Genomic DNA, 26,452 nt, shown 5'->3' with positions numbered 1-26,452 from the left:
TTTACATATACTGTATACATATACTATATTCATTGCATTGCACTAAATTATAAATTGCACAATTATCGTAATTTTCATTACTATTACTATTGCTACTATTATACTACCTATTTATCTATTCAACTCCACTGATTGGTACATTAAATCCTACTACACTGCACTCTGTCACTCTACTGCATCTCACTGGATCCTACTTAAACTTTGTATACTGTACTACCATATTAATCATACAATTGTTATGCTGTACAAGTATTACTATGACAATAAAGTTGATTGAATTGGACCTTGAATCGAAATGATCTAGATCCTTTTAGTTTTTTTTTTTTTTTAGGGATTTAGATTGTAACTTGATTGTACTCCGGCACGGTAGGTGGCAGTATGCACTTTGAGATTACAATCTGCCAACAAAAGCAAAAACGCAGAAGAAAAATAATTGTTTCCTATGTCACTGTGGTAGTCTTGGTGGCGGCCACAGCAAGATTTTAGACAGATGAACCTTACGCGTAATTGGCCAGAAAAATTGCACATTTGCTGGAAATTTCTTTTCTCGGCGATATGGGTGTTTGCATGCAGTCTTGAGCACAAACATGTACCGCCCAGGTAAACCTGCACACGGGCCCCCACCGTTCGGACCCCCACCAACCTATGGTTCTCCTTTCAGGCTCGGAGGGCCCTGTAGTGTTCCTCCTCCTGGACACTTACCCCCTGGACCGTGTGCACCATTTTCGGCTTCAGCATCAGATAGCCATTTTCTCCACAACAGGCCACCAAGAGGGCATTTCACCAGGGTACGTACCCAACAGTATAGTAAAGCTAGCTCAGCTGGCTAAGTTAGCTAACGTTACATGTTTCAGATAAGAGATTGGTTAGTATTGTGCTAACTAGAGAAAACAGATTCACAGAGCTCTGTGAGAATTAGCTATAAATGTAAATGTAAAATGTCAATGACTGTAACTGTATGTCAATGGATTTTCACCAGAGGAAGGATCGCCTGAGTTCACAGCATCTTATATTATTGTATCAAACTATTTTTCCTACGATACCACGCATTTTTTAGACAAATATGACGTCAGTTACGATAGGCGTAGGTAGTCAAAATCTTGGGTTTTTTGCCCCTTTCTAGAGTGCATATAAAGAAATGTTTATACAACCAAAGGTCTTAACCCTTAAACTTAAGCATGCTTGTCTGAAACTTTAAAGGAGCAATATGTTAGACTGAAAGCAAGTATTCAATCGGTACAGTTCAAATTCTCCTGGTGACGATTTCATTAATGTCATCATAAACCTAAACAACTGTGAGTATTTGACTCTAACTTGCAATCAAATTTCACATTATCATTCTATTCACAAATTTACATACATTTATCCAGATCTCACATCTAATATGAATGAAAAAAAGTTGTTTGTGTGTCTATAAGCTGTGGCAGAGGTAGACAGAGGAGTTCAACCCCATAATTATATTTGACCAACACACAAACATAAAAATGAAAATATTTATAGCTTTTTCCATCACAAGTATCTAACAGACTGTAAGTCACACCATGTGCGAGATGCGAGTGTGAGCCCATAATGTTAGAAACAGTAGGAGCTGAGGGAAGGCCAAATCACTTGACACACAAACCACCAAAAAAACACTGCACATTTTACTGTGTTGTCCTAAAACAGCATCTTAATCTACCCAGACCACAACAACTTGGAGTCAGAACACATCAGTAACAGACCATATACGCTGCTTAAAGAGAGAGAGCCTGAAACAGCCGAGGACACACAAAACGCGACAAAGTCGACACAGTTTCCAAATCGACCCAATAATTAAAAATATATTTAAACTCACCACTGACATTTTCAAAGCAGCGCATTATGCTGGTTGTTGTTTAAGAGGACGTTTGAAAACACATCCATCTGTTATTTCCCAATTTACCAAACTAATTGAGTTGACTAATTTTACACTGCAAAAAGTAATGGGAAAGGTGAGCTCACGTAATTGACGAGATGGTGAGCGACCCACAGCTCCTGGAGAGTAAATAAACATAAACCCGTTCTGCCATAAATTTGATCATTTTGTCTAGGTTTATCACATCTTATGTTGATAAATGAATATATTTGTAACTATCCAGGTGGAGTTCATGGAAAACTATGATACTCTCCTAGTTATGTCCTCACTTGGTTTATTTTATGGACACATCTGTGTCTGGCTGTGGTCTATGCTGCAAAACAGCGATACCAAGTTTCCTTTGGTTTGTTTGTTTGTTTGGTTGAGAGACATAGAGGATCATTCAGGTTTGTTACCTTCAGCAAAAAATAAACATCCCCACACACTGCTGCAACAAGGGAGTTTGGTCTGAATAAAGAGTGTAAGCATGTCAGTGTTAGTCAGATAACCTTAACTGAAGCTCAATGTTACTTGTTCAGGACAAAATTTGCCAACACAACGTCCATCTTGAAATCCTTTTTGGTACAAGCTATCTCCATCTTTCAAATGCACCTCCAACATTTAACCGTATTTAAACATGTCTCTGGTCATGGAGCTTTTAGACAGATGCAGAGACTTTTTTGGTCCAATCCAATCCAACTTTATTTGTTAAGCACTTTAAAACAACCAAAGTTGTACAGGAGAATAAATAAGACATCGTAAATAAAAGACATAACAGCTCACATGAGGCGCAAAATAACATATAATACAGCAATAAAATGAAAAGACATAAAACATGAGTAAAAATAATAACCATGCAATAAAAAGCAATCAAAAAGTAAAAATAACAAATACAAAAAATAAATCAAGTAAATAAAGTCGACATCTTACTAGGGGTCAAAGGCCACAGAGAAGAGATGGGTTTTAAGACTGGTTTTAAAAACAGACAGAGAAGAGGCCTGTTTAATGTGCAGAGGCAGATCATTCCATAATTTAGGAGCAGACACAGCAAAGGCACGGCCCCCTCTGAGCTTCCGCTTAGTTTTAGGCACACTCAGGAGCAGCTGATCATCTGACCTGAGGGGGCGGACGGGTATATAGTGGTGTAGAAGCTCAGAGAGGTAGGGCAGGGCAAGACCATTCAGGGATTTAAAAGCAAATAAAAGAATTTTAAAATGGATCCTAAATTGAATAGGCAGCCAGTGGAGTGAGGCTAAAATGGGGGAAATGTGCTCATGTTTACGTGTGCCAGTTAAAAGACGTGCAGCAGCATTCTGTACCATCTGAAGACGGGCGATGGAGGACCCACTAACCCCCACATATAGTGCATTACAGTAATCCAGCCGAGTGGTAACAAAGGCGTGGATTACCGTCTCAAAGTGCTGCCTTGATAGAATTGGCTTTATTTTGGCCAGCTGCCTCAAATGGAAAAAGCTTGTCGGACAGACTCCATTAGTTCACACCAGAATGTAAATTTAAAATGAGATTGATGAGACAGGTTATGACATTGTTGTCAGAGACGCCACTATTTCTATTCAGTTTCCTTAATCTTTGATGACCATACTTTGATGACTTAATTCAGTGTATGTATAGACCCCTACTGTGCTGTATTACACTACAGTAGTGTGATGTATTGCAGAAAACATGTGTTAGCCCTATGCATTTTTACTATCTTTTAATTCTATTGTTTGTCTTACTGGCCATGGGCTTTAGGCCGGCAGTGAAAATAGAGGGACTGATTTCACCCAAAAAGGGACAGGGCATGTTGCAAGGCCAAAATGCCTGGATTGGCTGCACTCATCGATCTGAACCAACTTAGCATTTTGAAATGTTTTATTGTTTAACCATTATGTCCTTATTTAATCAGAATCTGTATTTATTTTTTTCTGCTTATGTGTAATAATTTGGTACTAGCTGTGCTAGTACACTGTGCTTGTGAAAACCATTGACAGTATATGTAATGGACAGAGCTTCCACGTCTGTGAAGTTACGCCAACACAGGAGTGTTTTAAACCTATTTTTAAGTGTTATGGCTTTGACAAACTGTCGTGGCGACGACCAAAACGCCAAACTCAAGGCTTCAGAGCAGTACTGCACAAACTAATGGGTGACGCCATGATAGGTTCACACTCATGTACACATACACAAACATAGCAGAGGTGGATGAGGGAAAGTGCATGGAGCAGATCGCGTCTCTACATGTTTATGCTTTTGGAACAGTGTATTGATAAGGTGTTGGCTTTTTAACTTTTTAATACCAGATTTCTGGATTTCCGGATTTCCCATCCCTACATAATATGATTTTTCTTATGTATCCCATTTCAGGCAGTCTTTTGCGATATGTTCATCGTTCATGTCTATATTGCAATGCCAATGAAAATACAATTTATCTTACGGTGCAGGCACATTTGTCAACACAGTATGATGTAACTGCTCTCTCGATAAGTCGGTATAAGAAATTTTTGTTTCTTCTTTAAAGAAAAATAGATGTTGTTTGTAAGCCTTGTATAAAATTATTGTGCATATTAATCTAGGCCTAAAATAATGTTTTGGGTGGCTTATAGTGACCTTTTATATACCTTGTTATCGTGCAAACAGTAATAAGCTTAAGCAGTAGCATGGTAATTTGTATTGTGTATATAAAATGTTTTGGAGAAAAAATAACTTTTAAAGCATTGTAAAAAAAAAAAGGAGTGCTCTGATTGATTGATTGACCAATCGTTATCAGCCAATATGCGCTCTAAATAGTTTGAGTGGCTGTAAATGCCAATCAGAACATCCAATCAGATGACGCAGTTCTTGTATTCTACAGGAAAATTATATTTAGTCTTTCCCACCCATAGATTTGTACTTTGGCAGGCTGCCCGGTATATTAACTCCTGGCGACTCATAGTATTTTGCAGAGAAACCGAGAGAGATGTTATCTAGTAGACACAGTGGATATTTTACAATCACAGACCAGTTAAAGGAACAGTTTTTAGGGCTTTTATTGCCTTTAATCGACAGTGACAGCTGAAGAGTGATAAGAAAGCGGTGAGAGAGAGGGCACGACACCCAGCAAAGGGTCACAGGTCAGACTCAAAACCATGGTCGCTGCAACAAGGACTTGGGGCACATGGGGCGCCAGTTCAACAAGGTTAGCTACGTGCCCAAACAGTTGAGTTGGGGGGAAGAAAAGCAAATTACAGTAGTTTGTGAAACACTACAAGGTGGAGAATTAAGTACAATTAAAATGATGAAATAAGAAATTACTTATAGAAATATGCAGGAAACGCTGCTAGTTTAAGATGTGTCTCTAAGAGAGAGAGTAGTAATATGTTGCCTGCCAATAAATAAACAGTTGTCAATTCATGATACTTTAAATTAATCTCTTAATTTTATTTCCTGATATACAATGTTGTTAAGAATAGTTATATAAATTAGACCTCGCCCTCCACGTCACCCCATGCCCAAGCCTTCATCGCTGGAAGCTGAGGGAGACAGCTCTACATTGTCACACGTTTCAGACACCTTGCAAAAGACTTAAACTTTCATAGTGAGATTCTTCACTGCGAAACTTGGAAATTCAGCGCCATGCCACGGACACGCCATGTGACACACAGTAAATATTTGATTAACTTTTGATCACCTATGTGTCTAGATTGCAGTGATCGAATTTGAAGTCAATCCGATAAAATCTGTAGGAGGAGTTAGTTCAAATTGAAGCCCTGAAATGCCGGAAACGGCATCACAGCTTGACATTTGATTCAAGCTGGCCAACTTTGACGGCACGCCACAGACACACCCTTCAACATACAGTCGCAAATTGCGTAAGTTTTAATCAGTAACATTTTTTGAATGTACTGTCCAATATTGAAGCAGATCTGATAAATTCGTTCGTTCAAATACAAGACCACGGAATTCAAAATGGCCAACTTTGACGGCACGCCACGGACACACCCTTCAACGTACACACAGGCACAAATACCACGGCGTTAAGTCAGCAACGTTTTTTGACGGTACTGACCAATTTTGAAGTAGATCTAATAAAACCTGTAGGAGGAGTTAGTTAAAATAGAAGCTCTGAAATGCCAAAAATGGCATCACAGTTTGACATTCGATTCAAAATGGCCAACTTTGACAGCACGCCACGGACACTCCCTTCAACGTACAGGCACAAATACCATGGCGTTCAGTCAGCAACATTTTTTGATTGTACTGTCCAATTTTGAAGTAGATCAGGTCAGATCAGATAGATTGTAGGTCTCGGCACGTTACGCGTGCCTACCGAGTTTCATACATATTGGTGATACGTGCTGCCGGGCTGCTTTGTTGAAATATTGTAGGGGGCGCTACAAACACGACAAACACGATTTTTGGTATGTGAGCTACAGGCACCAGTCTACACGTGTCCTGTGAATTTCATATTCATAATATTATGGTCTCTGCAGAGTGATTTACCCTGCCACCAGAGCGCCACCCAGTGGCGTGATTTTTTTCCTTTTTAGGTGAGCCTCAGGGAGCCATGGGCAATCATCGTACCAAGTTTCGTTTTAATCACACTTCTAATGTGGAGATATAGACTTCTTCTTCTTTTAAAGAGCGCCTTCCTTATGTCTAATGAAGACATAAGGAAGTATTGACCCAAGGTTGGTGTCAATCGGACATACCAATGTGGAGAAATGGTCCACTTCCTTTTTTGATGAAAAATCAACAGGAACTGCTAATTTTATAATGTGCTTATTTTTTTGAAATATCAAAATACTTGAAATTAATGTGCAAATCGGACCAAAGGGCATGGATGGAACACCAAAACGTTGTTTTTGGACATTTTGCGCTCTAGAATCTAGGCGGAAGTGGGCGTGGCCTATATAGGGAGATGCAGCTCCATTCACCGAACGCGTGGATATAAGGTTGAATGTGAGACAAACTATGCGGGAGTTATTAGCTTATCTAACTTTGCCTAAAAGTAGCACCACCCAGTGGCCTTCCTAGTGGCCGTCTTGAAAGCGACGCAAAGAATATCCAAGATTACACCAGGCCCGACAACTTTGCCAAATAAAACGAGTCCAGATTATATATTCAGGGGGTCAGAAATGCAGTGATAAGCGTATAAGCGTAATAATAATAATAAACATAGCAAAAACTATAGGGACCTTCCAGTTGATACTGGCTCGATCCCTAATAAGGCTTCACATTGAACAGAAGGCTTAAAATATACCCAGTGAAGAGTGAGTGGTATAATGCTGGTCAGAACACCCATATTATCTAACAATTATTAAGTTTACACTTCTATTTTATGTGATTTATTTAGTAGAAATTATCATGCTTATATCTGATCAATAATGTTTAACATTACATTACTTCCCTGTACATAGCTTTACACGGATTAAAGCAGAGGAATTGGCAGAGTCAAAAAAAAAATAATGTAAGCTTGTATCAGAAGAAAGCACACTACTGACTTGGAATGTACCTCATTTGCATCAGTAAACAAAATTGTGATCAATTTAAATATAGTGGTGTGCAATTATTAAGTATCACCAAAAGGATATACTTAAGTAAAATGAAAGTATATGAGTAAATGTACTTGGAAAAAGAAGAATCAGGCCTACAGTCTTTTAGCCATTAGCCTTTATTGTTATTTCTCAGTATTTACATACATGGAAACAAAATTTGTCCTTTGCATTTGACCCATCTTACACACTAGGAGCAGTGGGCAGCCATGGGCAACTGGGGGGCAACTTGGGGGTCACTGTCTTGCTCAAGGACACTTCAACACATGTACAGAGGAAGCTCGGGAATTGAACGGCACGGTTAGAGTTGCTACCCTAGTCAACTAGTCACTTTAATTATTAGGGCCCGAGCACTGACCTATTGTAATTGAAGGAATTCTTATTATTATTTTCTGCCCCTTCGATATTTGGAGGCTGCAACATGCTTAAAAAATCATGAAACGAGGCCCACATGTCAGTGGTGGCGAAAATGTTTATATTCTACACTAGGTGGCGCTACTATCATGAAAAGTGCGTTTGGGCTAATAACTTCTGCATAGTTTGTCGCGTATTCAAAAACCTTATGTCCACGCGTTCGGTGAATGGAGCTGAATCTCCCCATATAGGGCATGCCCACTTCCGCCTAATTTTTTTTTCGGTTGGAGCGCGAAATATCTTTTATCTTTGTGTTCGTCCTATACACTTTGTCCGATTCGCAAGAAAATTTTCACATAGCATCTGGGGGCCGTCTTGGCAAAAAAAGTAATTTGAAGAATTTTGATATTTCAAAAAATAAGCGCGCTATAAAATTAGGACTTAAGCTTGGGTCCATAGTTCCCCATGTCTTCATTAGGCATCGTGCACAATTTCAGACCATCACCACAAGGTGGCGCTCTTTAAAATGAAGAAGTTTATATCTTTGCATCGGCACGTGTGATTTAAACGAAACTTGATACAATGATTCCCCATGGCCCCCTGAGGATCTGTGTCAGAATGTGTCAGAAATACGCCACTAGGTGGCGCTTTGGTGGCAGGGTAAATCACTGTGCGGAGACCGTAATAGTTATGAATATGAAATTCACAGGGCACGTGTAGACTGGTGCCTGTAGCTCACATACCAAAAATTGTGTTTGTCGTGTTTGTAGCGCCCCCTACAGTATTTCAAAAAATCAGCCCCGGCGCCACGTTTCACCGACATGCCGAGACGTACAAAAAAGCCTCTTGGACCCATACCCAAAACCCACAGGAAGTTGGCCATTTTGATTTTGATTTTCTCTTTTTTGCCTTGTATTTGAACGAACTCCTCCTAGGTAATTTATCGGATCTGCTTCAAAATTGGTCAGTACAGTCAAAAAATTTTATTTGCGACATTGAAGGGTGTGTCTGTGGCGTGCGGTCAAAGTTGGCCATTTTGAATTCTGTGGTGAATTAGGGTTAGTCAGTATTAGTCACTATGGACTACTACACATTGTTAGATTGGTTAGAGTCTCCACAATTCCATCATTTGATTTGTATAATTCATTCAGATCGATAAACTAGACAGATGGAAAAAAGTGCTGACTCCCAACCTTTGAAGCTGTCATAAAGTCTGCACCAGAGGTGGGAGTAGGTCACACATGTGCAAGTCTCAAGTCTTAACCTTCAAGTCATAAGCAAGTCCGAGTCATTTTTGTGAGAGTCAAGTCAAGTCAACTCAAGTCAAGTCATAGCTTAGGTCAAAGCAAGTCACAAGTCAAGTCATGGAAATATAATAAGCTGGATAACAACCGTCTTAAAGTGCTTGACTTTTATTTGCAACAAATATTTCAGTGTAATATCCAATGTATGACATTACCGTTGGCAGAAACCTCTTATTTGGCTAATGTAACTTTTGATTCTACTGGTCACCCTTCAAGCGTTATAAGAGTAGCGTAATTCCCTTGGGGAACAAGCTGTGCGTAAAATGTGTATATGTGCGTAAGGTGTGAGTGGACGAGCGAGAGTGAGCGAGCTGGCGGGAGAGAGCGAGAGAAAGAGATTGTGGATGCGCGCACAATCTCAGTGTCAACCCGGAGCTCGCGTGTCTGTGTTTATAATTTTGGGAACAGCTGCTGTGCCAGCAGCTCCTTCCAGTTCCATCTCCAAGTGCTCCGCTCCAGCCACTCTACAACCGCTGCAGCCAGTGATGGGTGTGTCACTTGTTTAAGTTCAGGTTGCCAGGTTCGCCCACATGCAACAGGAAACATCCGATTGAAAAAAAAATATATTTTTGATAATTCACATATTAATAAAGATAGCAACTTGTCGAGTCATTTCCTGCAAGTCAAAGTCAAGTCTTTTCATCACTGTTAATCAAGCAAGTCACAAAACCTCAATCTGGTGACTTAAAGGCTCTTATACACTCGCCGTTCCCGACCTGCCGCGCGATAATGTGACGTCAAAATGACGTAGATCTCGCTGGCGCGCCAGGATTTAGGCCCGGTCACGCACACTTTTTTTCAGCTGAGCGCACCAAAGCGGAAACAGGAAGATGGACGAGTTCGAGGGCAAACTTTCCGAGCAAGGGCACCTCTACAGGCATCTGTAGAGAAGACTACAACTAGTGTCGCGACCACCACGCGCAAGTATAAATAGTTACGGCGCTCCTGTGACATCACATTGTCGCGCTACAGGTCGGGAACGGCGAGTGTATAAGAGCCTTAAGTCTGACTCGAGTCGAGTTCTCTAGCACCATATAGTATGTGTTCACTCCTCCATTATTAATATTCCTTCAATAAGGGTCTCCAATCAAAAGGATAAAAGGGTTTTAATAAAATTACTCCAAGTTGTGAATATTGTCATGTGAAGTCCATTTCTCACTGTATAATAACATACAAAACAAATAAATGCCTAGACCAGGGGTGGGCAAACTTTTTGACTTGTGGGCCACACTGGGGCGGCTGTGGCTCAGAGGCAGAGCAGGTCGTTCCTCAATCGGAAGGTTGTGGGTTCGATCCCCGGCTCCTGGTGCCACATGTCGAAGTATCCTTGAGCAAGATACTGAACCCCGAATTGCTCCCGACTTGCATCGGTGTGTGAGTGTGTATGAATGTTAGTTTCTGACTTTGCCATCACTGAGTGAATGTGTGTGAAAGGGTGAATGTGGCACGTAGTGTAAAAGCGCTTTGAGTGGTCGGAAGACTAGAAAGGCGCTATACAAGTACAGGTCCATTTACCATCCATTTACTGAGTTTTAAAATTTGAGAGGGGCCCAGGCGAGGAGCAGATGGATGGAGTGTTTATGTGAACTAATGTATGACATGTACAAGCCATTGTATAAAAGGATTGGCCTTTAGAAAAGCATGAATATTTACAAATAATTTTACAAATGCATGTATTCATAACAGTAGAGAAAACTCACGTTCAGTTTCAGTGGAAACAGTGTTGTTGCTCTCCCTTTTTTGCCAGAGCAACAAAGTCTGGGGTTAGTTTTGTTGTGGCAATTCTCAGGATGGATCTGAGGTGATGGTCAGTTAACTTGGGTCCGTGACAGGTTTTGTTGATGTTTATGACGCTGAACGTCTGCTCACATAAGTAGGTCGAGCCAAACAACACCAGCATCTTCTGTGCCGTCCTCCGGAGGTTTGGAAACGTGGCTTCTTTCAGTGAAGCATAAAAGTCATACAGTTTAAGAGAGTTAAACTTCTCCTTTAAGATAGAGTCAGACTGAAGATCGATCGGTTCCAATTGCAGGTCAGGTGGTGCTGTTTCGGGGTCGTGTGACAGGGGACAGAACACCAGCTGAAGTGACTTGTCAATTTTTTCAAAATCAGAGAACTGACGGCAGAATTCTCTGTGCAGGTTGTCCAGTGATTTTCTGCATTTCTCCGCATTTCGGGTGGCCTCTTTCTGCGTGGCTAGTGTGGGGAAATGAGCGAAAGATTTGTTTGAAACTTTTCTGGAGAATAAAGTCAGCTTGGATTTAAAGGCTCTCACATTTGTGTACATGTCGTGCACAAAGTGATCTTTTCCCTGTAGCTTCATGTTCAGCTCATTCATGCAGTCTTTCAAAAACTCGCCTTCTGAGAAAGGCTTGCTTGGCATTGCCACTTTGAATGCCAGCAAAAAACTTGCCTTGGTGCTGGACTCTTGAAACGCAGTCTGTCGGTGAAAAAAGTATTGCTGAGTCTGTAAATTAGCCACCAACCTCTCAGCAGTAGCCAGCCGTTCTTGCGCTGACTGCTTGCTAGCATAGTTAGCATACTTTGTTGCAAAGTGATGGCTGAAAAAATATTTTGCTGTCCACTCCTTATTAAACTCTTGGCACTTACGGTCCACTTTTCTTTTCTTTGGTCCGCTCATTTTTACACACAGGCTCAATATGCAATGTAGAAAAAGTAAAGTTGAGAGTTATGCTGCATTCAAGTGCATTTGGAAACATCAGATAAACAAGTCCCTAGTTGATCTAGGAATGATGTCATATTCGTCATCTAAATGTCAGCCAACGATCGTTTGTGATTTTAAAAAACTTTGCATGTCAGCGTTTAGCTCAGACATTTCAACGTCCACATAAGTGATCTAGACGTGTTAGAAAAGTGATTTATCAACAACGGCTTGGGATTTAACCCTAAATAAAGAGCCAAATCGCCAATCAAAATGACCAAATGTTTATTTAGGATAATCCAAGGAGCACCTGAACGCAGCATAAAACACCACACTCCAACAAGGGTAATTGGGTGTCAAATGGGGAAACGTGGTAATTGCAGGGATGTCAAAATGAATGCAATTTAATAATTAAATTTAATAATATAGTTTGAACAAGTCAGGCAGGCCGGATTAAAAAGCTTAACGGGCCGTATGTGGCCCGCGGGCCGTAGAGTGCCCATGCCTGGCCTAGACCATTATTACAAGTTTTACGGAAAGACATAACAGCAATTAATGTCCATTTTGGACCCTCCAGCTCTCGATTCTCAAACACTGTCAAGAAGTCTTGCTACATCAGGAATTTGTGTGGTCTGAGTTCACCAAAGTTAAGCTAAGCAGTAAATGAAATGTGGATAAAATATTTTTAGTGACTACATGAAATAAGGTTATTTTTTCACATCCACTTGACAATTTCATGTTTCATATACATTGTATGCATTGTGTCTTTTATTTCCACTGTGTGTAATAACTCATGATAATGTCGTCCTGTTGCTATGTTTTGTCTTCAAATATATCAACAGTTTAAAAGAAAACTAGTTTGCTGTCTTTCTTAAGTCTGGTCCATTGTATCTTTACTGTAGTCCCTGGGCTCTGCACTGGCATGCTACACATTGTACCACTAGTCTGCTACAAATACTGCCAGCACTGGAAATACTTGCTGTGCTCATTAGGACTGTGACTTGGTAAGAGTCTGGTAACATAATCCATGTAATGATACAGGGGTTACAATTCAATAAATTGCGATACTGTAAGCCAGTGGTTCCCAAACTTTCTCTGCTTGGCCCCCCTTTGGTTGCTGAGAAAATTTGAGATGTGATTTTATCTGCCAGATGTGGAAGGTGTGTGTTTTTGCCCTGCAGCTCCAAATTCACTTCATTGAGTTTCAGAAACATGTCACTGAGGTATGCAAGTTTCATGAGGAACTTTTGAGTTAAACTTGTGGGCAAAATCACTGCCCTCTTTCTCCAAAAAGATGCAGATCTCATCTAGCAGTTCAAAGACCCTGGACAGCACCTTCCCATGTGACAGCCATTGGGACTCACTGTGAAACAGAACAGCTGTATGGTCGGAGGCCATTTCTTCACATAGTGGTGAAAAAATCTGCGATTTGACAGGTCGTGTTTTGATGTAGTTGACTGTGGCAATGATGTCGGTCATTACATTCAGCTCAGGACTCAGCTGTTTAGACGCCAGTGCCTCACGGTGTATCATGCAGTGCGTCCACTGCACTTTGGGGGAGACGCGCTTGATGAGCACTTACAGCCCTGCATGTTTCCCAGCCATAGCCTGAGCCCCGTCTGTGCAGATCCCCACACAGTCCTCCCAATTCAGATTGGCCTCTTTCAAGAAGTGTCAATGATTTTAAACAGTTCTTCTACAGTGGCTCTGCCAAGAACTTTTTTTTGCTGAAAAGCAATTCCTCCCTCAAATCATCAATGAATCTGACGTACGTTATCAGTAAACAGTCTTTGTTACTGTCAGTTGCTTCATCCATCTGCAGAGCAAAGCGGATGTCACGCACCTTATCATTAAGCTGCTCCTCTATGTCCTTTGACATATCATAAATGCGCCTGGCAATGGTATTGTCGGACAGAGGAATAGCCCTTAGCTTGCTGGCTGCTGTGTCATCAAGCATAGTTGAAACCATGTCCATAGCACAGGGAAGTATTAATTCTTCAGCTATTGTGTGCGACTTTTTACATTGTGCCACTCGGTAGGCAACTTTATACGAAGCGAGTTGGGCATTTGCAGGCACGGATGCAGCTTTAGTAAAGCGACACTGTTGAGCACGGCAGTTTGAGTTTTTTTCTGAAAAAGTCAACTGACTTGTCTTTGTGCTCTGGGTATATTCTCTCCAAGTGGCGCCTTAGCTTGTTTGGCTTCAAACTGTCACAGGCTAGTATTTTGAGACACACAACACACTGTGGTCTCTCCTCATTACCCACCGTTGTACAGGTGAAGCCAAAGGCGAGATATGTCTCGTCATATTTTCTTGTCTTTGCCTTGCCTAGCTTTGGGAGCACATCTGGTGACTGTTCATCTTCTGCTTTACTGGTGGGAGCCCAGTCAAAAACTTCTCCATGTTTTGCTAGCAGTGTCCAAGCATGCCTCATTCATTTAGCCCTGTAGCCGTACCACGCCCCCCCTGGAATGGATCTCCCCCCCACTTTGGGAACCACTGCTGTAGGCAATTGAGCATCTATCTATAAAGCAAGAAATCTCTGTCTGTCTGTCCAGGGCTCCAGAGTGCAACCCAAATTTTTAAGAGTACGACTGATAATTTTTCTAGGTCGCACTGGTGCAACTGACGCTGCCCGGGTGAAAACATACATTTATTTCGCAAGCGCATCATCTCTCTGTGTTCTCCTGTGACCGAAGTCACACACTCATGGTAGGATCATATCGTGTTCTAAACCAATAAGAGACAGAGCTCGGGCGGGTCTTTGCCTCTGATTGGCTGTGGTCTTGTACCGTGTAAGTGTGGTGCTATTTTGAGTCTTGTTAGTGGTATAAAAAGCGATTTCTTTTCACGTTACTCTGTGCCCCGTTTGCTAGCATTATAAGCTAATTAGCGGTTTGTGCTAAAACCGGTCACAGTCGATTAACATGAAAACATATCCCAGAGAACGGACCAACTCAGTACACATGTGTTATTAACCCCAGGTTCATTTTGCGCCGGAATTGTCCTTTAAGGAAATCAAACAAGTTAGCAGAAACAGGGCTCCAGAGCGCGACCACTTTGGTCGCACATGCGACCATAATTTTTAAGAGTGCGACTAATCATTTTTCTAGGTCGCACCGGTGCACCTGACGCTGCCCGGGTGAAAACATAAATTTATTTCACAAGCGCATCATCTCTCTGTGTTCTCCTGTGACCGAACTCAAACACTCATGGCAGGATCATATCATGTTCTAAACCAATAAGAGACAGAGCTCGATATTTATTTGGAAATGTTTTATATTGCTTATTGTTTTAGTTTGAAATGTTCAACTTCAGCTCAGTAAAGCACTTTAAACACTTTATTTTTCTTTTTATATATAATTGTGCTTCAAATAAAGACAAGCATTTCTCTACACCTTATTCTTGTTTAAAAATCATTCACATTATATAAAAGTTATGGAGAGCGATAAAAAGGTGACCTTATGGCGTTAAAGGCGACCCAATGAAAAATTTGGGTGCACCTAAATTTTGTGCTGGTTTCCCAGTTGTCTCCCCCTGTCAATCTAAACCACACACTTCATAATCATATGGATGCTGTTATAATGTGTAGTGATTGAGATCCTGACCCACCAATCCTGGAAAGTGACGAAGTTAAGTTATTCACTCTAAATTACACAATTATTACATAATAATCACCAGCAGTAAACTGACTCCCTGACTCACAAGACGAGGAATCTTTTAACACTTCGCGAGTTTTTCGCCGGTGACAGACGCTGTTTTTCGGGCAGAAATGTGACAAAGAGTCGGTAGGACAGGCGGGAGGACAGACAGGAGGACAGACGCTTCTCCACGTACAGCTGTGGTATTTTTTTTCCTCATGTAAGTTTCCAAAGACAGTTACGTTACTGTTGTTTGGTCCTGTAACGTTGCTTTTGTGGGACATTTCTCTTTATTAAGTTGAGTGAGAGACCTGTGCAGTTATCAGACTGTCTGACCGACACGCCCTCGCGCCGCGCCGTCGGCTTATCCGTTCACGCTGTAGGCGATTAAAAAAATAATGCGTCCCTGATACTACCTCCAGAGGAGGATCAGGGACGGAGCGACATTTCCCCCCTCGCTGGATCCCTGAATCTCTCTCTCTCTCTCTCTGTCTCTCTGATGTATGCTGGCCTATATTACAGGGCTAAATAATATGTCCTAAATGTCCCTGATGTCCCACCTTCAAACACAACCTCATTTGGCCATCAATGAAAAAGCTACTTAACCTCACACTTTTCTATAGCAATACATACTTCCTACGGGCACTGCACTAGTTGATAAAAATACACCGAAACAGAATATTGCAAAACTGTGTAACCGTATTTTCGTATACCTTTTTCTATTATCTTAACCTTATTGCTTATCATACCAGTACTGTCTTGAGTATGTCAAGTGCTTAAAACGTGATGAATGGCGAAAAGGTTATACCATTCTCTGACAAGCACACCCAAAAGATGCATTCATAGTTGTGTGATAAGGGGTTACGGCATAGCTACAGCAACGCACATTTCTGCCATAGCTACGCCGTGGCTTGGGTGCACGTCTTCCACAATACAACAGACACATTGTGTGTACCGCAAGAACTGTAACTGGTCACCTTGGCCTACTTGTGTTTTCTCTTTGTAAGTATCCAAGGCTGGTAGGGATTGTGAAGACAACCTTTAAGTCATTTGTAGATGTTACTGATAATTAGGATTATTACTATTTCATTTCAGCTTTTCCAGTGCCATTGATTTCTGTGGACTAGCATTTCACTGATCAACAAGATGCAATATGACTGGCAAATTGTAAACATATTTTTCATTGCCTCTGTAACAAGGACCGACCTAATATCAAATATTCCTATCACTCAAAGATTTAAAAAGTAAAACCTTTGAACGAGTACAACTGTTCCAAATTAAATAAGTATTATCTTAAATATGCTATTGCAGTTCTGTCTTGTACAGCACTATAACATAAATTCTGAATACTCTCAGCCCCACTGTAGCAGCTTCTCCATAGACCATAGTACAGTGATTGGTTTGGGAGGCAGGCGGCAGATCGGCCCTCCTGCAGAACCAACGCACACTCAGGTCCCACAGTGGCATCCCAGTCCTGCAGAACATCATTCTCCAGACAACAGGTGTGTATATATGTTTAAATTAAGTATTTTGTATAAGTCTCAGCTGGACCAGTTGTCCTTTTTGTGTTTGCTGGTGTTTGAAACACATTTTGTTTTGTTGATTTTCAGTGACCGAGCTGGTGAGGAATTCCTGAGATGCATTGCAGCCAACAAGCCTCTCCCAGACTATCTCAAAGGGAACATGGCATACAACCTGGCTGATGCATTTCAGTCAGCTAAAGTCCTGAAAGAAGTAGTCAAATCAGACCTTGCGTTTCAGAAGCATGTGAACAGGAGCAGAAGCCAAAGCCGAAGCCGCGGCAGATCTCAAGCCAAGAACTGTGCACGAAGCAAAAGCCATGCACGCAGCCGAAGCAGAGGAAGGAGTAAAAGTCGTGCTCGTGGCAAGAGTAGAGTGAGAAGTAAAAGCAGGGCTCACAGTAGGAGTCGGAGCCACAGCCGAAGCAAGAAGAGGAGTCATGTGCGAAGCAAGAGCCGGGTCAGGAGGTCCAAGTCACGAAGTAGCAGTGGTGAAAAGAGCCATGGCACAGACAAAAAAAGAAAGAGGAGTCCGAACCACAGCTGCATCAGCATTAATAATCTGACAGAAAATAGTCTGTTGGAAGGACTGAAGCTGGTCATGAACAGCAAAGAAATGGAAGAGCGGTTGCCCACCCTCAAAGATGCCATCCTCACTATTCAGGTAGATCTCATTATTAATACTACAAAATGTCTTGTTTCAGTGGGTTATCATCATAGATGTTCACAATACATTTTATTCAAGTTCCATTCAATGCAAAAAATTCTGTAGCAACTACATGGAGCAGCAGTTTGTCATACAGTTTGTTGTCTACCTAAACATCACAAGATTATTTGTACAACTACCATTCCAGACAGACGTATAAACCATAAACAGTAAGGGAAACCAGATTTTATAAAGATCTTTGGCATACATTTAATATCACTTAATATCAAACTATAATATAGTTAGGGCTAGGGCTGAAACCATTCCTCAAGTAACCTCAGTTACTAAAAATCATTGATGAAAATTCTTTGCATGGAGGCTTTGTTTATTCCATGTAACTACATACAGTAAAAGAGCGCACTATGTTTTGCACAGATGAAAGTTCTGGATCATGTCAAGCTGAAAGAAAACAAAAACTCTGTACAGTGTATCTGTTGTAAAACTGATCTAGCCTAGCACAATAGTACGATGTTAGTGCTTCACTGATAAAAGCTAGTTAATTTGCAGCCACAAGTCATTGTTTATCCGTGGATGAGTCACCTTCATAACGCAGTATAAAAAAATATATGAATAACCCTCTAAATAAAGCTTTTCTGTCCTGTGAGTCTGGGGGCCAATGTAGTGCCATTGTGTCAGTTAGTTTGGAGCTGAGTTATGTTCAATAAAGTGAGCCCTGGTGTTTTGACTTCTGGCTTGTGGGTCTTATCATCTATTAAACCATACGATTATTAAAGAGTAAAATATATATATATATATATTGATATTTTCATACATATTGTTATTTCTAACAATATAACATACATCAGGTCTGCATATGTCCCTCCAATCCCCAAAAATAGAAGCATTTATTTTAGTGAAAGTGATATTACGAGCGATAACCTGACCAATGAGACTTTGGTTAATACTATCTCATTGTTATCTCTTCTGTCCAGGCCTCAGATGAAAGCAAAAAAGTGGAGTCTTTTCCAGATGAGCACAGGCATCAGCAGCACGTCAGTCGGGAGAATTCAATATCATTGGAAAATGATAGTATGCTCCTTCCTCATGACAGAGTAGGAAGTGACTTCTCTTGGCTCCAGGTACAAAGTCAAGAGGACTCCACAGTCCGAAAAGCTGATGAGCTTGAAGATGAAGAGTCATTCTTGTATGGGAATGAAGACGTTGAAGGAAAACAAGCCAATAAGTCCTCTAAAATTAAAAGAACCACAATTTTTACAGAGTTTTCCCAGATTGGAGAACATGCCAAACCACAGGAAATGGATAGTCTTGCTCTTGGCAGTCAACAGCAACAACCCCTTCAGATGACTTCCTCAAGTTTAGTCTCTTCCAATCTAGACAGCAGTGAATGTGAGAAGATCAAGAACATATTAGAAAGTCTGGGCACTGCAGACATCAGCGAGATCGTGGTGAAGATGCAGGGGCAGAAAGAGGGGAAACATATGTTTCCTGCACTTCTTGGTTCGGACCCAACAGCAACAGGCTTAGTAATGCCAGCACTGAGTGACCCAAATGTGCGACAAGCTCTGGAGTCTCTACAATCACTGATCAAAGGTGAGTATCCTGTATTGAATGAAAGATTCAACTTGATTATTGAGCTTGTTCAATTACAGTTTTTTTTTTATTTGATAGTAAATATCAATAAAAAGCTGTTTGGGTTTCAAGGGTGTATTCTTCCCAAACTGTTAAGTACAGGATGTTTCAGGGCTCCAGAGTGCGACCAAAATTTTTAAGAGTACGACTAATAATTTTTCTAGGTTGTACCGGTGCACCTGACGCTGCCCGGGTGAAAACATAAATTTATTTCGCAAGCTCACACACTCATGGAAGGATCATATCGTGTTCTAAACCAACAAGAGACAGAGCTCGGGCAGGTCTTTGCCTCTGATTGGCTGTGGTCCTGTTCACCGCGCTAAATTTTGTGTGTTAAAAATTGTGCACGACCTGAGCGCAAGAGTAGCTGACTAACTGAAACGGAAAAATAAAATAAACACGACAAAACGAGGGAAAATGAAGAGAGGCAGAAATATTGAAAGTTTTTTCATTAAGAAAACCAAGCCTACAACCAGCCCTACTACTGAGAGTCCATCCGTCCCTGGTGAGATACCAAGCCCCGGTCCTTCGGCGACAGCATCAGACTCGGAACCAGAGGAGGAGACAACCGAGTCTGGGATAGAGCCCGGCTCTGAGACCCAAATTAAAAAGGTCAAAATATATTCCTTCAGACAGGACTGGCTGAGGTACAACAAAGGACGTAACACAATGCACTGTGTGTAATGTCAGGAGTGCGGTCAGAAAAGGCCGGAAATAGTGCATTCGTGAGCGGGTCAACAACGTTCGTATCGAAACTTTAAAAAAACATAACATGTCTAAAAAACACAGGATATGCCGTGACAAGTGTGTAGAGAAAGTGGCCCCTCTCCCAGCTGCATTTCAGCGGCAGGAAGTAGTAATCATTATTATTATCATTAATAATTATTTTATTTTATTTATTTTTTCATTTTGAGTTTGAAATGTTCAATTTCAGTTCAGTGAAGCAATTTAAGCACAAGCACTTTCATTTGGAAATGTTTTATTTTGCTTAGTGTTTTAGTTTGAAATGTTCAATTTCAGCTCAGTGAAGCACTTTAAACACTTTATTTTTCTTTTTATATATAATTGTGCTTCAAATAAAGACAAGCATTTCTCTACACCTTATTCTTGTTTAAAAATCATTCACATTATATAAAAGTTATGGAGAGCGATAAAAAGGTGACCTTATGGCGTTAAAGGCAACGCAATGAAAAATTTGGGTGCACCTCAATTTTGTGCTGGTGCACCTAAAAAAAAAAAGTTAGGCGCACCAGTGCAACCAATGCAAAAAGTTAGTCTGGAGCCCTGTGTTTGGAAAACAAGCCAATAAGACTTCTTCAGTTTGGTATGACCTGTGACCGAAACAGTTACTGTCAAGTCTGTTTATGTCTACTATTCGCACTGGAACAGAAATTCTAGAGCGCAGGCTTTATCCCGAAAGTTTTGGTAGTGCGCAAGTTGTTTATCAGCTGTAGCATGCTAGTCAGCTTAGCCCTGTTGGCCAGGTTTGTCAAACTCATGCAATGTTGCTGCCTTTTGAATGGCAAATACAAATGAGAGATGGAAATTGCCTGGAATGCAACTCCTCCCCACAGCATTAGAACAGCCTCTCACTGCAGGTTCCGACCATGCCAATGCAGTAACTAATACAGTATTTGTTGCTGCAATATGCGACCATACTCGGTCATAGATAAAACAGAATTAAAGCATGTACTCGAGCCCTGCTGCATTTTTGTGCCTTCATGTGTGCAACTTAGTCCACTGTGAGAAAGTGGTCGTGTGTTGAGTCCTACTATGATGCATTACTGACATTTGTGTTATTTATGTGTCTACTTGACGTTTCTGCCTCTTTAAAGGGTGCTTGCTCATGGTGGCAATTGTTGGGTAGTACAGTCTAGACCTGCTCTATATGAACTGAGATAACTTTTGTTATGATAAAAATACAATTGAATTTATTTTTCCTTATTGGCAACATGCCAGTATTTGAGCGCTTTAACTGTTAAAAATAATGCCGAACTCCTTATAACATTTACAGAGACCCAACAGTACCACCATGAGCAAGAACTTGGCAATGGGGGCAAGGAAAAACTGCCTGTTAAGAGGCAGAAACCTAGGACAGACCCTACGGCTCTAGGTGGGTGGTCGTCTGCCTCGACCAGTTGGGGTGAGAGAGACAGAGACAGACAGACAGACAGACAGGTGCACAGCAACAACAGTAGCAACAACTACACCAATAGTAGTGACTGATGATGATGAAGAAGACGATGACGACGACAACAGCAACGATGGGGGACAATGAGCAGTGACAATAGTAATAATAGTAACTGTAGTAATAATAATATTAATAATAACAATAATATCAATGATATTAGCAATGGGAGTCAAGCAGGACCATGGTAGGAGGCTCCACCAGGATCCATGAGAACTTGTGAGACGAGAAAGCACAAGAGCTCCGGGGAAAAAGTAAAGTTAGTAACATTCATTAATGGGACATGAATGAGTGCAGAAAGAGAGAGAGGAAGAGAGGAGCTCAGTGCACCATGGGAAATCCCCCGATAGTCTAGGCTTTTAGCAGCATAACTAAGGGAAGGTTCAGGACTCACCTGATCCAGCCCTAACTATAAGCTTTATCAAAGAGGAACGTCTTAAGCCTACTCTTAAATGTGAAGATGGTGTCTGCCTCCCGAACTGCAACTGGAAGCTGGTTCCACAGGAGAGGAGCTTGGTAACTGAAGGCTCTGGCTCCTGTTCTACTTTTTGAGACTATAGGAACCACAAGTAGCCCTGCATTCAGAGAACGCAGTGTTCTAGTGGGGTAATAGGGTACTATGAGCTCTTCAAGATATGAAGGGGCCTGACCATGAAGAGTGAGTAGGTGAGGAGGAGGATTTTAAATGTATTCTAAATTTTACAGGGAGCCAGTGCAGAGAAACTAATACAGGAAAGATGTGATCTCTTTTCCTAGTTCCTGTCAGTAGTTGTGCTGCAGCGTTTTGAATTAATTGGAGCGTCTTAATGGACTTATTAGGGCAGCCTGATAATAAAGAGTTGCAGTAATCCAGCCTAGAAGTAACAAATGCATGGATTAGTTTTTCTGCATCTGTCTGTGATAGGATGTGTCTAATTTTTGTAATATTACGTATATGAAAGAAGGCAGTCCTGGAGGTTTGCTTTATGTGAGAATTAAGTGACGAATGATAAATAAGTTGGAAACTGCTGCCACCTGGCCAGGTGATTTATCTTCTCTGTCTTTATTGTTTAATGCTTTTGATATAGAATACAAGATTATTTTGTTGTTCTGTCTTCCTTTAGCGACAAAGGAGAAGCGGGCAAAAAGAGATGGCAGTGGCACAACTCAGATATCCTCTAATAAACACAAGGTAAAGGATTTCCAGGCTGTGTCATTGACAACATTTGAGTGTTGACATTAAAGAATGGCAAAACCCTAATTTTGAAATTGTCACTTGTGTTTCCCAGATAGGTGACAATGAGGAAAGGAAGAGAGAGAAACAAGCCAGAATGATTAAAATGGAATCCTTGATGAAAGAAATGGAAGGATTGTTGAAACAGGATGGTAAAGCAGTTTTCTCTAATGAAAACCCTGTCTTTCATGTTGTCTGTCTTCCTCTTAAATACTCCATATGCTCCGTTCCTTTTTTTGTCCCTTTGCAGGAATGAGTTTTCTGACACCAGTAATTGGATTCTATTGCCAGAGGTGTGAGGAGTTCATTGGAGATTTGAATAGTGCTGAAAACCATACGGCTATTCACCGCCATAGTAACTCTAGCAGTGTACGTATACTTCCCATATACCTCTGTGTGGACATCTGGTGACGTTTTATATTTTTTGTATTCAAAAATCCCATGAAAAGTCAAATCCAAAAATGAATGTTTCCTACTAACAAGTATTGTGTTTGCCTAATACATATTATTTCCCTGTGCCATAAAGCTCCATTGTTGTCCAATGTCAGCCACACTTTATAGTGGGTGACATTTTCCTTTATTGCCATGAACACACACATTGTAGTTTATTTGTACTCTATCCTATTTACACCATCCTGCTGTCCCAAATAACCACTAGAGCACCAAATGTGGATTAATCTACCACTGAAAATAGTCCCTAACAAATCCATGTTTGTTAAAAACTGCAGGCCAGGTGTTTTAGCAAATCACTTTTAAAATTAGTCTGTATATTTGTGAGCCGTTTTTAAATACGTATGTCTTCATTATGAACTAATGGGCTTTGAGCTGAGTGCCAGAGTAGGAAAGTCAGAAACTACTAAGAGACAAACTGATGCATTGTTGGTTTTGGTGTTCTTATAGGATAAATATAATTGTATGAGGCAAAAGCCTCTAAATTCTTGGGGCAAGTGCTTCTAATTGTAAACCCGGTGGTTGTACACATTCCTGGATCTGTAAATGCAAAACAAAGAAAGTGGACTAAGCCACACAACACTAACTTGCTAGTCCAGCTGTTCCAGCCAGGATTTGTGTGTCAGGTAACATTAAATTAATTACCCACAGACTTTTTGCTTACTTTCTAGTTTGCCAAAATATGCTGTTGTTGTAATGTTAGCTATAGTAGCAGGTTGTTAGTTTTGTTAACCCACAACATAGCTTACATTACTTGCTGCGTCACACTATATCATGGTATTCAATTTCTCCTCTTAGCTCGTAGTTTCTTTATCTTCTTTATCTTCACACTGCAAAATTTGTTTTTTTATGTGTTTTAGCAGAAAGTGCAGAGAGACAAGCATGCTGGAGACAGCAAAGGACACTCGTGCTATTTTAACAGCAGCAATAACAAACACCTAAACCCCTCAGACAGGAGAGATCACAGGGACTATGGTTACGATAGAGATTCAGGAGACCACAGGAATCACTACCAACAAGACTGGAGAGACGATAGAGATCACAGAAGTAAATATGAAGACCACCACCACAGAAGCCACAGGACTGGGCAGGAAAACATCTTCTTGAAAGAAGAGATGAGAAAGGAGAGGATGCTCATAACGGTATCCCGTGGACTGACACCTCCTCCGGATATCGGGGTTATGGACGAGGTGAACAAGGCAAGCCATAGCAAAGTCAAAGTGGAAGACGCAGACCACAAGGGGAAATCATCCAAGGACAGCAGAGAAAAAGTTAAAGTAAAAGATGAAAGCAGTGATAGTAGTGACAACGACAAAGGAAAAATACCAAAAGCAAAATCATCTAAAAAGAAAAAGAAGAAGGAGAAAAAGAAGAAGAAGGACAAGTCCTAATTTTTGTATTGTGCTTGTCAGTTTCCATATCCATATGTACTGATTCCTGAGATGATTATGGCAGCTTATTGCTGCCTACGATTCTACACTTGAAGGTTTGAATTTTATCATTACACTCAAGGGAACCACATTGTTGTTTTCTTTTCTCTTCAATGTTCTGTTCTTGTTGTTTTTTGTTTTTTAGTGTGATCAGAAGACATCCCTCAATTCTGCTAGCTTCCTCCCTCTAAGCAAATAAAAAAATGCATCAGAGACCAGTAAAGGACAGCCACTTCAGGGGGCGTGGTACAGTCACTTTTACAGTCAGTAGAAGCACATTGACTGCCGTCTGTAAACTTATATCTGTGTGGTACCTTTGTTGTAGTTAAGCTAACGGTTCAAAGAGGCTAACTCCGGATGTGTGTGTGTGTGTGTGTGTGTGTGTGTGTGTGTGTGTGTGTGTGTGTGTGTGTGTGTGTGTGTGTGTGTGTGTGTACAGGGACTGTCAGCGCGTGGGATCAAGGTAAAGATTGCAGTCCGGTGCTTCTCCAGCCAAACCATCTAAACAGTTCCAAAATTGAAAAAAGAGGGTTAGCAAAAACTAGCATATACTCCTCTGAATGATATGTTTCAATCATCAGAGTGTTATTATACAAATGGTCAACTATGTCAGTATTGCCCTTGCAAGGGTGATTTAAAACTATAGATGGCACGTTGAGCCAGTTATAGGCCATGAAATTTCGTTGGTTTTTTTATAAATTTGGTTAAGTCCATATTAACACCAGCATTGATGTGTTTTATCACTGTACAGTCATATAACTTAGCTTGCAGCTCAAACAACATGTTTAAGTGTGTAGTAGCTATTTAAAGGAAATCTGATATGTTAGTAAGTGCACTTGTTGCTATCAGATCTAGTCAAAAGAAAAGATTATTATTAGTTACTTTGTGCATCTAGTACAGTTACACAGTAACAGAACATCTTACCTATAGTTATTACCAAGATTGGAAGGGGAGGAAAATGTTCCACTCTCAAAAGGGCTGCTTCCATTGTTTGTGCCAACCAAGGTCAAACAGATCCCAGCCTGATCTCTACTGGACACCAATGACATTGATATAAACTTGTTTTGGCTGTCGTTACATTTTGTTAATTGGCTTCCTACGCATTTTTACATGACAATGAATATGTTGATGTATGGTATGTATTATTATTATTACTATTCCCTCAGATCCTACTTTCATATTTTAATTAAATGTTTGAAAAAATTAAGCAGTGAATTAATTTTGACTACATATTCCTCTTTCTCAATACCATTACTATTGTGTGCATGTTTTCCGAGGAGCAACAGCATTGTGGTGTTAGAAACTGTATTTGGATTTTGCATTTGAGTTCCATTTTCTTCTAACTTGCACTCAACATGCATTTTTATCTGAAATACAAGATAACCCAATATGTCACCTGTGGTGATATTCCAGATAAAGGAAAATACTTATGTGAGTGATCACATTTTTCTCTTTACAGTGCACTGGTCATAAGCAATTACCAAAAAGTCTAAATAGATTGGCGAAACTGTGACAGTTGTTGTAATAGAAAGTAACCTGCTTTTGAGAGTAATGCTTAATTTTGTCCTTTGATATATTTCTATTTTTTGTTTTTCAATTACATTGTGGTGGGAAATGTAATTGTTGCCTGGATTATGTGCACAACTTTTAAGAAAAAAGTGCTACTTACCATACCTTATGGTAACATAACCATTAAAAAAAGTTACAAGCAGATATTGTATTTCTAGATCTCTATTGGAAAAGTGTGAGATTTATGGTTTGGTGCTCTACAAATAAATTTGAACTGAATTAAATCTGATATTTTGCTGGAAAGCAAATGAAATGCATGTCAAGGAACATTTTACAGATATGCTCAGTATCAACATTTTTGTGACTTGCCAATTATGTTAATTAATTTTTTCATGATGTCAATAGAAAATGTAATCTGGCCAGCATTATTATTCTTTTGAAATGTGTTTGCTGTTGTGTCTGTCTATATGTAAACTTGCT

The 26,452-nt window shown here is 40.5% G+C and overlaps 1 protein-coding gene across 6 annotated transcripts; it reads left to right on the top strand.

Moving 5' to 3' along the window:
- The first annotated feature begins 431 nt into the window (after positions 1 to 431).
- si:ch211-195b21.5 (transcription initiation factor TFIID subunit 1) lies at positions 432 to 26,299 on the top strand. 6 transcript variants are annotated; one of them, XR_007887502.1, is made up of 11 exons: positions 432 to 788; positions 16,723 to 16,868; positions 16,977 to 17,550; positions 18,525 to 19,143; positions 21,197 to 21,295; positions 22,474 to 22,541; positions 22,639 to 22,735; positions 22,834 to 22,952; positions 23,894 to 24,519; positions 24,609 to 24,726; positions 24,903 to 26,299. XR_007887502.1 is itself a non-coding variant. In XM_051423097.1 (9 exons), the coding sequence occupies exons 1-9, from the start codon at positions 588 to 590 to the stop codon at positions 24,422 to 24,424; spliced, it is 2,454 nt and encodes an 817-aa protein (XP_051279057.1). In that variant the 5' UTR covers positions 432 to 587; the 3' UTR covers positions 24,425 to 26,299. The 6 variants fall into 6 exon arrangements, 3 of the variants coding, with proteins under 3 accessions (XP_051279057.1, XP_051279075.1, XP_051279086.1); XR_007887501.1 differs by having other exon boundaries at positions 24,609 to 26,299; XR_007887500.1 differs by having other exon boundaries at positions 23,894 to 24,726.
- Positions 26,300 to 26,452: the final 153 nt, after the last annotated feature.

This window comes from Dicentrarchus labrax, unplaced genomic scaffold, assembly GCF_905237075.1.
Source record: "Dicentrarchus labrax unplaced genomic scaffold, dlabrax2021, whole genome shotgun sequence".
NCBI classification, from domain to species: Eukaryota; Metazoa; Chordata; class Actinopteri; family Moronidae; genus Dicentrarchus; species Dicentrarchus labrax.
The sequence above is the reverse complement of the archived record's forward strand: the minus strand, read 5'-3'. Positions and strand labels throughout refer to the sequence as shown.